General features: G+C 36.7%; 1 protein-coding gene across 4 annotated transcripts in view; it reads left to right on the top strand.

The window, feature by feature from the left end:
- The window catches only part of LOC135732835 (uncharacterized), a 65674-nt gene extending 59716 nt beyond the window's left edge, over positions 1-5958 (top strand). Inside the window, exon 4 of one of the 4 annotated variants that reach the window (XM_065251207.2) lies at positions 4325-5958. In XM_065251207.2, coding sequence (XP_065107279.1) covers positions 4325-4505 — 181 coding nt within the window. In that variant the 3' untranslated portion in view covers positions 4506-5958. Of the gene's footprint in view, positions 1-2553; positions 3710-4324 lie in introns of those variants that run through there. The other 3 variants (XM_065251206.2, XM_065251205.2, XM_065251210.2) reach the window with 3 other exon arrangements.
- The last annotated feature ends 5702 nt before the right edge of the window (positions 5959-11660 follow it).

Genomic DNA, 11660 nt, shown 5'->3' with positions numbered 1-11660 from the left:
AAGCTTGTGAAAAAATACGTAATTGAAATGTGGCTCCCTCTGTGATGTCAGAAGGGGATCTTATTATAATAATACCACCACTTAATCTGCACTATCCAACCACAGCACTGCCATTTAGTGCAGAGATCAGCTCATTTGCATGCTTAAAGACACACCTAAAAACGGCAGTCAGTTTGGGGATCGCTCCCGGAAAGAGGACCTAATAACATTCCCATAACATTCCCAGAACATTCTAGTCTAGTCTAGTCAAGTCGAGTCCGGTATATGTTAAGTGTCAAGGATTTAAATGCATTCACAAGGAGAAATGTCTGGAAACTTTACTGAAGCAGTATGGCAAGAGCTCGTCAAATATCCACTCTGAAGCTGAGATCATTCATGAGATAATAAGCAAACTTCAGACGCTGCGGAGGAAAAAACTAGCAAGTACAGGACTTTAAACGCGTCACATGTTTTTACGCACATAGATTCTGGAAAATCATTGGCAGTGTGAATGAACCAAAAGTCAAACGATCCCGGACAAATCCCGGATGCATTTTCCATGTATTGTCCTGTGTGAAAAGGGCTATACATTGTTCCAGTGGTAAATGAATGTGAGTGATACAATGTCTTACTCATAATACACCGCTATGATGATGTAACCATCAGAAAGAATCAATGAATGAATCAGCAAAATGAATCAGTCATTTCAGAATCAGTGGCATGAATCAAAACGTCCAGTAATACACCTGAAAATAAACTCCCTGTGTGCGGTGGTTTCCCTGAGGGCACGTTTGGTATTTTCATGCTCTATAGCTTTACCTTTACCTCTCACGAGAGGACACGCGTCTCTCCACTGAACACACATACTCGTACACACTGAAATCAAAAGAGTCTTTCAAGTGTAAATAAACACTCAGATCAGAGTGACGTGCACAGATTTGCAGATTTCCATTTCAAAGAGCTCAGGTTTGTCCTGATAAACAGCCGGGTGTTGTGATTGTGCCCTTTACAAATCGACTCAGAAGTCCAGATAACCGGTGGGAAAGCGGCGCGACTTCTCTTAAGCTCTGCGTGCCTTTGAACCGGGACGTGTCGTCTGAATTACTTTAGTGTGATCTGTAAAGTGGCCGATCTGATGAATCTTTTGCTGGATTTGTGCGGTTTACCAGAGCGTGTGGTGTATCTGCGGAAGGCAGCATTTAATGCGTCTGCCAGGTATTTGTCCCGGACTCAGACTGCATTAATAATATAACCATAAATTCACAGGTAGATGTGAGCAGTTTACAGATTAGATGTGTGACTAACTCACAGGTGTGTTCAATGCATTTATCCACCACACACAAACCAAACCATCACACTGACTTTGAAATGAAATACAGCTGTAAATCATAAACCAAACATATTATTATGCCCTAATCATTTTAAATGATAATTCTTCTGGCATCTCTCCTCATCCCTGCTGAAAAAGACAGCATCAAACCATCATGGGAATTATGCTGGTCTATGCTGGTTTGATGCTGGTTTAGCTGGTGGTCACCAGCATACCAGCACTAAAACACAACATATGCTGGTCTTGCTGGTATGACCAGCATGGGATGCTGGTGCTAATGCTGGTTTAATGCAGGTTAAGCTGGTGCTAATGGTGGTGCTGATGCTGGTTTGGTGCTGGTTTAGCTGGTGTTCACTAGCAAACAAGCACCAAAACACAACATATGCTGGTCTTGCTGGTATTCTATTTTTTCAGCAGGGATCTCCTCCTTCACCGAGGCTGTTTTTGGCTTGAATAAGAGCTAGTTTATCAATAAAACGCCAAACACCCCTTATGAAAATTAACCATGGTTTTACTACAGTTAAAACAAAAACAAAAAAACATGGTTACTGTAGTAAAACCGTGGTAACCACAAAACAACCATGGTTTTCAAAAACCATACTCTCTAAGAATGTCTGGGTTATTTTTGACCCATAATGGGTAAATATTGGACAGAACCCACTGCTAGGTTAAAATTGACCCAATGCTGGGTTGTTTAAACCCAACTGCTGGTTTATTATACACCTAGTTGCATAACAACAACCCAACATTTGGTGATTTTTTGTATTCTGTCCAATATTTACCCATTTATGTGTCAATAATTACCCAGCCATTTTTTCAAAAACATGAAGCTCAGCTTTTGGTTCTCCTCACAGAAGTGATCCACAAAGTCTCCAAGATCATCATCATCTGATCAATCTCTCTCAATCTTTCATTATTCATAACTCTCTCATCTGGAGTTCATACGGGTCAGTTATTTTATTGGTGGTGCTCATATTGTTTACCTATGCCAATCTGGCAGGTCTTCTTTAAATAAACTTTTAAACAGCAACATGAGCTATTTACATTGCATATTAAATGCTTCATCAAGTTATAATCTTAAAAAAATAAGTACAGAATCATGAGGTCAACAAAGTCAGATCAGGATCCTGACATGAAGCTTTCCACAGCTATCACATAAATGTCTAAAGGTACATGATTGATTATGAGATGTTACTGTATATGAAAGAGAAGACTCTGTACATCATTCTGTAATCTTTCATCAGTGTTTAGGTTTAAAATAAAGCTTCTGTGGTGTGATGGTACCCTACACATATCTCCAGTATATTTGACAGGTGGACACGTGGTGATGTCAGCATCAGTGAATGAAGATGTCAATCAGGTCCTGCAACAGCTCAGAAATACACATGGAAATATTTAACACCATTTAAAAGTGCTAATGTCTGTATTCATGTCTTAGTTTCTGATGATGCTCTAAATTAGGACAAATCTCATAAATGCTTCTTTACCAAATTCAGCCCACACTTATTAATCCTCGGGGTGCAACTCCAGCCCACATTGAGACGCATCATTTACTGAAAAAACACTTTCTCTCTCAAAATACAGCAGTCAGGATGAAGTGAGATACAGCGGTTAAGTTCTAGTAAAGAGAGACAGACATGTTTAGGTTAAGTTTGTTTCTTTCTGAAGCGTGTATATGAAACACATTTCTCCATGAGATCTTTGATATTGAAGTGAATGCAGAAGGACAGACTGTGCTGTAAATGGTTGAAAGAGGAATATCTAAGAGGTATGAAAATGATATTGAGGAACTTGCTGTTCTCTAAGAGTGTGAGAAATGACTCTGTAAAAGTAATATAACCTCTTTAATAAAGCATAAAGTATATTAATATGAGAGAAACAATGATGTCATCAGACAGATTTAGTATGAAGAGTTATGAGCTCATGTTCTCTGGCTCGGTTCAGAGCTCTTTTAGTGTCCATCAATGTTTGTCAGATGATCTGAGTGACTCAAACACATTTATATCTATTTACAAAATGAAAATTCATCATTTACTCCCATTCGTTCCTTCTTTGACCTGACAGGAGATACTGCTCATGTTTCACAATACACCAAAACAAGGCTGTAACTACTTTACCAAAACTTGTCAAGATCACAAGAACTTCTGTCTGTTATAAGTCACCTGTCTGTCTGTCTGTTTGCCTGTCTGTATCAATCACAATGGTACTGAAACTAAATAAGACCTAATTACTAAAAACCTAAAGTTGTAAAAACTTCAGAAAATGTCTAGACAAGCTTTTTGTTGTAATTTAAAGACGGGGTGCATGATTTTTGAAAAACACTCAGTCGGTTCAAGTACCAAAAAACACTTGTAGCCATAGATATGTATAGAAATATAATTAAAGGCTAGATGTGTTACGGTTGAGTCTCTAACATCATCACCTGGCGGCCATCTTACCACAGGCAGCTTGCTCACTCATAGCATTGAGTTTAATGGTGCAGGTACTTTTAAATGACCATAACTTGCTCAATTTTTCTAACAATTTTAAACAGTTTAGTTTCTTACAAACGTTATTACAGTGGCTATAATTCTGGATGATTTAACATGTTTCATGATTTTTTTTTATTTGTTTAATTTGTTTAAGTATGCAGTGTCATAGGTACATCTTTAACGTTTATAACAAACCAAATCGTTTGAAAATCGGTAAAAAATTAAGCAAGTTATGATCATTTAAAAGTACCTGCACCATTAAACTTTATGCTACGAGTGAGCGAGCTGCCCGTGGTAAGATGGCCGCCAAATGCAGACGTTCCACTTAATTTGCCGGCAGCGCGGGCGAGACATCTAGCCTTTATACATATCTATGATTATATTGGGGTGTTTGTTTAGGTGATTTCAAATTTCAACATTGGCTTTCAGAGATCATGCACCCCACCTTTAATTAAATACTTTTCAAGACAGTTCTCTCTCTCTCTCTCTCTCTCTCTCTCTCTCTCTCTCTCTCTCTCTCTCTCTCTCTCTCTCTCTCTCTCAGTGTGGAGCATGACTTTCGTCTTCAGGAGGGTCAGGTGACTCGGGCGTGGAAAGTTCCAGAGAAGCAGGATTCGGAGCAGAGTTCTCCTCAGCTCGTCTTTTCTCCTCCACGCCAGCAGGAGTCCCCACAGTCTCTGCAGACGGTGAAGAAGAATCGCAGGAAGTGTTTCTGGTTCCTGTGAAGTCTTTATCAGCAGGATGTGACATCACTTATTAACACGGGCAGTGTTTTAAAACCGACTTTAAGCCTCTTCAGCTCCTCTGGTTCTTCTCAGTGATGCATCTCTTCAAGTTTTTGTCAACGTTTTGTACTTTTAAACGAGGATCAGGGTTTGCTTTGGTATTACATATTTACAGTAGATGGAGAGAATTAATGTACGTCTCAAAAACATTTGAACTCACCTTCATACTGTATGATTTGGAGGTCATGGTCACTATGATTTATAATGGAGAGGATTCCTCTACACAGCGTATGGGTTTGAAATGATGCGATGGTGAGTACATGACAAAACTTTGACATCTAGATGAACTTCTGTTACTTTAAGAGTTAAACGAGAAACCAGAGGTGGAGATGAGGTTTTTGTTTGGTTTATTTTTAGCTGAAGATCAGAGAGACAAAGAGTGACTGATACACACAGACAGCAAGAGATAAAAGAGAGAAAATACACCAGAATAAAAGCTGCGTCGTCACTTTGGAGCAATGAGGGTCAAAACACCAGCTTTTATACTATTAAAATGTTAAATATTAACATCCACGTGCTTAATGCTTTTATGTAAATGATCTAACAACTATACACGCACAGCGATATTTAAGGCAGAGATAAAGGGGATTTTCAAAATGTGCCATTTCATTCTTTATGAACGCTTAATTTACAAACCCATTAAAAAGCTGTATAAAATATTTTACTACACAATAACCGTGTGATGTGTTGTTTGTTTGTGTTTATTTATCATCACGTATTTAAACACAACGAGGACTGCTTTTATTCATAACACTGTCATTAGTAAAGTTCTTAGTAGTTAATAAATAATATTATTGTATTTTTATTGTAACTGGTCACACCTGCCCTAAGCGGGACTCAAACCGGTTTGGCATTGGATACGGGCAATCTAGCAAAGAGGTTAAAGGTCATGATCTGACCTCTAGGTTTAGTCTGGGAGTGAGGTTTACTGTACTGAATACTGTAGCTGGCCTCCGTTACATAAAGCCAAATACTGGACACAAATTCATCTAAAAAGCATTTAGTTTAGAAATGGACCATAAAGTTTGCCACAGACACAGATCATAGGCACATGTTTGTTTGTACTTGTTACTTTGCTCTTGTTTTCATCTTAAAGTCTTGCTAAAGAAGCTCTTATGTTTTGTAAGAAACTCTTGAGTGGAGTACAGGTGAACAGCGCTGAACTCCTTCATCCACTTCAGATGAATTCACTTCAATGTTTGTCTGCAGCTGAAGAGAAAACTCAGATGTAATGTAGAAATACATCAGTCATGAATCACATTAAAACACCTTTAATATACAGTAGAGGTGAGCGGGGCACAAACTAACGCAGGGTTAATTGTAACGCAACTACTTTAAATATTTTAAAAAAAATCTTTTATCTCTGAGCCGTTGGGCGCAATTTGAAACCTCAGCACTAGATGCAGCAAAAATTTACACACTGCACCTTTAAATATTTTTTAAATGATATAGGGCCAGAAAGTGTTGTGTGCCTCTCTCCCCTACACACAGTTTCCTATCAAATGATTCATATTTAAATTAAAAGCTATCCGGTCTACAGTTGACATCCAAATGCTTTTTACAGACAACAGACAGACCTGACTGTCAGACTTTACATTTAAGATTTGTTCAAAGTTTCATTACTTTTACAATATATCTGATATTACTATTTTAATTACATGACATAACAATAAAAACAATATCTCAGATGGAATTCAGTCTGTCATGGACTGTTTTATGTTCAAGAATATGAACTGTAAGATATTCTGGACAACATCAATATTATAATAAATATACAGTGATTGACTGTTTTATAAGACACCTAACATAATTGTATATGTAAATACAGCTGCTTGTTGTGTCCTGCTGTGACCTTTAGATATACAATATTCACATACAACTTCGTCATGACCTGTACTTGCAGAACAATTTGAATAATTTTAAGTCAATTTTGAATCATTATGAGGCAGAATGAAACAATAAAGAAGTCTTTCTATAGACCTCAAATATCTATAATAAAACTGCAATCCAATCCATCTTTTTAAAAATGATATAGTGCAATAAATAGTGCATGTTAAAGGGCACCTTCAAGGTGTTTGGACATAATGTGTTGTCAGTGTGTGAACACAACCACCCTATGATGAAAAATATTTTTTTAATGCCATTAAATCAATTAACGCCAATGTGAGGTCACATTGATAAAGCCCCGCCCACTTACAGTCTTGCATTACCATAGTGTCCACCCTCAGCGAGTTGTACTCTGTTTACTAGATACTATTGTCTCAGACTGTATAAATCAGATATATTTGAACTGAAAGTGCTCACTGTCTGTTTATAAGGAAGTGAGGAGCTGGAGCTCATTTGCATTTAAAGGTACAGACATTAAAACAGCGCGTTTTTGCTCCCAACCCAAAAGGGTCATTTTTGATATGCTATAATAAATGATCTGTGGGGTATTTTCAGCTGAAACTTCACAGACACATTCTGGGCACACCTGAGACTTGTATTACATCTTGTAAAAAGGCCATTATAGATGCACTTTAAACGTTGTATGAGAGGCAGTTTAATGAGTCTCATGTGTATGTGTGCCATTTCTTCTTTTGAATTATATGCAGAATACATTTAAGAATGCTGATATAAAAGATATACAACAAAAACTACAAGACCATAAAAAATATCTGTAGAAACAGGATTATAGAAAGTCACTGTTCTTGTATCGTTCATAAATCTGTTCATACAGGGCCAAGAATACTGATGTACAGTGATGTTGAGTTTAGTTGGAAGCATTCAAATATCACTTAGATAAATGATACACACTATCTGATAATCTTACAAATGTTGGAGATGAGACATCAACATAGACCTGTTCAGTCTTATTAACACCCGACTTCTGCGTGATGCTTCTGTTTTTCATTGGGTGTTCATTCAAATTAAATGAGAATATAAAACATGATCTCTACATTCAGTGAGGATCTTATTAATAATGAGTAATCAAAATACATCTTGCAGAAAATAGTGAAAGTTAATAGACTACAGAGAGAATGAAAAATACTTAGAACATTAATACAGTAAATAAATTACTAATTCAAATATTATAATCAAGAAAACGTATTTGTTTGAAGCATTTGCTCCTCAGTTATTGAGTTTGTAATTCAGTGTTTCATTATTTTAATTAGAGAAGAATTAAAGATATATCTGGAATCAGTTAAAAAAAAAAACGTTTAATCTGGTACAGGCAGAACTAAAGTGGCAGTTTCCAAGTTTAGATGAACCCAGGACTAAGCCTTAGTTATATCAGGACATTAGTTTAATACCTTAAAAAGCTGGTTGAGCATGTTAAACAGTGGCACTGATATGTTAAGATATGTCAAGGCAATATATTTATAAATTAAAGCAGCTCAAACATGCATTTTAGTCTGGTACTTGATACACCCTGTACGGGAAAGGTTTAATATTAAATTAATTTAATTAATATTTAATATTGTGATAAATAAAATTATTTCAATCTTTAAAAACTGTGTATAATATTTTATCTAATTTAACTAGTGTGCAATATATGAATAATCCTGGATCAGATTTAAACTTCAGTCTGTTTAATGAAGGAAACAGTTTGTCTGTTAATACTCGCTGTCAAAAGATCAACTTTACAGATACGCTGTCATGTTACTCCACTGTCATAAAATCTCCTGAGTCTCCATTCGCTTGTTAAAGTCCTCCGGTCTTCAAACACCATGAAAGCAGAAGCCTTTGATCAATGAGAGAAACCCAGCGGCTGTGTAAAATATCCTCTACAGTAAAAGAAAGACAGTCTGACATGGGTTGGACATGAAGACCAAAGGAAAGAACCAAAATACAGCACAGTGGATTTGTTGGATGATCTGGGAAACCCTGAGGCGACGTTCAGCTACATCTTCTGTTTCCTGCTGCGGACAGAGAAACATTGCCTTCAGCTTCCCTCAAAATCACATCAAAACCAAAGCTGATGTCCTTCACAGATCCAACAGAGCTTCACTTCACTACTGACGCCAAACAAAACTTACTCAACCAATCTAACATTCTGTTTAAGAAGAGAAAGTTTCCTTTAAAAATAAAGAAAACATATTTTCAAAAACGTGTGTGTTTGTGTGAAATATACACATGCATTAATCTAGCTATTTAATTTAAATGAAAGTTAATTTATATCAGTGTTATTAAACCCTGGAGTACATGAGTAAAGCTCAGTAGTCTCTCACCTGTATCTGTCATCTACACAAAAGAAAGTTGTGAAGATCTCGAAATGTGAGTATATTTTAAAAATGACACACTGAGAGGGCAAAAGTCCAGTGTTTACCTTGGTCTCCTGTGACTTTGTGTACTGCTTTCTCCTGTAACATTTAGCAGTGTAGTCTTTCTTTTCATTCGTGCCACAGAACAGCAAGAATAAAGCAGAGAAGGAAAGAAAGATACGACTACTGAATAGAGAAAAAATGAATAATGTCTGCATGAGTGGTGAAGAGAGGAAAGAAGGGTAGATACTGAACTGAACGCATGCTGTATTTGTAGTTGAATTAATTCATGCCTCAAGCAATAACAAAGCAGAAACAGCCTGATAAATACTGACAAGGTGAACAGGCCGTGACTCTCGTAACCACTGCAGTCCTTACCTACAACATTAACACACACACACACACACACACTAAAAATAGACAGAATGAAAGGGATAAAAGGTAGAAATAGTCTGACAACAAATTCAGTTCTTTCATTATTTAGTAAATAATCTAAATCGCATGTCATTTAGAGGAGTAACCTGTATATTATTTTATTGTAGAACACAAAATGATTTTATTTAAAGCCTTCTTTAGTGATTGAGGTTGTTTAGCTAAAATGAGTTGATGATTTTATTAATAGCATCAGGTTCTTCTAGAAACACATCAACTTTATAGAAACGATTCACTGATCATTTTCCCTCTGCAAAAGCACAAAAAAAGGTCTCATTTGTTTTTACATCTCAATAAACACTGCTCCAATGATCGTCTGACTGTAACTAGTTAGATATAATTGACACTAACAGGGGCGGCCGGTGCCTCAAAGGCAAAGCAAAATATGTGTTCAGTGTGTCATGTGTTGCTTGTCATGTCAAAATATGTGTTTGGTGTGTCATGTGAACCTATGTGCAGGGTTTATGATAAAAGAGATGCTCACATCTCGCAAGACACTAACTTAACACTAAACTGATAACACATGAGATTGAGGGAGTATCTGAGCATTTCTTTTATCATAAACCCTTGAAAAGCATCTGTATGACGCGCAATGCACATAGGTACATGATGCGGGAACACATATTTTGACATGACGAGCCACACACATGATGATGTTGACGGGTTTTGCATTCGTGCCTTTTCAGAAAAGAAGTCACGAGCCGCCACTGGACACTCAACATTATTGAAATGAGATGCGGGAGATATCTGTGCTTTTTCATTTGAGGAAACTTCAAATAAATCACATACTGCAGTGAATGTGAAAGACATACACTCTTAGAAAGGTGTTAATTTTTTTTACACATCTTTGTGTGTTAAGCTTTTAACACATTATGTGTCATTTTGTGTTGATTTTGTGTTAAAATATAACACAAGTTGTGTTAAAAGTAACACAAAATGTGTTGTTTCTATAATAACACAGAGATGGATGGATTCTGGGACGACGCATTTAGTGTGTTGTAACCAAATTAACACTAATGTGTTGTTTTTAACCCATTCGTTCTAAGATTGTAATTCATCTTTGTTATTAAGAGTAGCTCAGTACACTTAGTTTTCCCTGCTGAAAAACCAGCATAGACCAACATGATTGCCATGCTGGTTTGTTGCTGGTTTAGCTGGTGGTCACCAGCATGCCAGCACCAAAACACAACATATGCTGGTCTTTAAAATGTTTAGAATGCATTATGACGCGGGCGCTTTCTGTTGGGGTTTTGTTTACCTTTTAAATAAACGACATGCATTCGTGTGTTCAAAGTGAGAAGTTGACTCTTGGAAATTTCTGCAAATTCCACAATACCTCTAATATGTATTTTGTTAGAATAACAAATAATCAACTAATATGTATTTTGTTTCACAGCATGATCATTATAAACTGAACAAAATGTGTAAGAAATAAATGAACAGAACAAGATTACAGTTTTAATTTTTGTGTAAACCAACCCAGAACTGACCAAATGAACTGACTTGCTTATGTCTTTTGCTCAGAGTCACTACAGGATAATCCTTTGCAATATCATCATTGTAATGTGTGCGCCAACATCTCTCTGGAGATACATTTACCTGACTATCTCACTCCCACACTCATATTTCTGATTGCTCTTTTTGATGAATTACGACATAAATCACTTTTGACAGTCCGGTAAAATCTAAACTCCCTCCACAAAAGACAGCATGTCAAATTAAGAGATGAAAAGAACGGCAATAAATCTCTTCAGTCTCTCTCTCTCTCTCTCTCTCTCAGGTCTGGTTTTATCCTCATGCATCTTTCTTAATTTTTTTTATCCACTATCTCCTCTCAGGACCCACATTAAGAACGTCAGAAAGAGGGCAGGATGAAATAAATAAATTAACTGTAGAGATGTTTTGATCTTAATCTATATATACACCATCTACACATTCCAGTAAAACTCTCTTTTGATTTTCTCTTGAGTTATATTTATTATTATATTGACATGATGTAGTTATAATATCACACAACTATGGTTTTTGGATTCATTGCAGAATTTGATCACAGATACATTAAGTGGCTGCCAAAGCAAATCAATTACTACAAAGTTTTTCATCCTTCTCCACCATCTGGCATTCATCCTGCAGTCCACACCTGCTTCAGTGTCACGCTATCATTTACTCTCAGTAGATCAGCACAGCTTCTCCTGTCAGACGAACAGAAAACGACAAAAACAGCACTTATACCCGGAAGGAAAAACACACTTTAACAAGTAAAAAAAGAAAGCGCATGAAAAGAAGAGCATAAAAGAGGCCAGTGCAGACACAAGCCCTCGCAGCTCACATGAAAGTGATGAGTAAAAAGATCTGAGTGAGATTTAATCTCCTCAGGTGAAAGAGAAAATAAATCTTTACACCCATGTGTGTTTACCGG

This window comes from Paramisgurnus dabryanus, chromosome 5 (genome assembly GCF_030506205.2).
Source record: "Paramisgurnus dabryanus chromosome 5, PD_genome_1.1, whole genome shotgun sequence".
Lineage (NCBI taxonomy): Eukaryota > Metazoa > Chordata > Actinopteri > Cypriniformes > Cobitidae > Paramisgurnus > Paramisgurnus dabryanus.
Note: the sequence above shows the minus strand (reverse complement) of the source record. Positions and strands in the feature narration are given on the sequence as shown.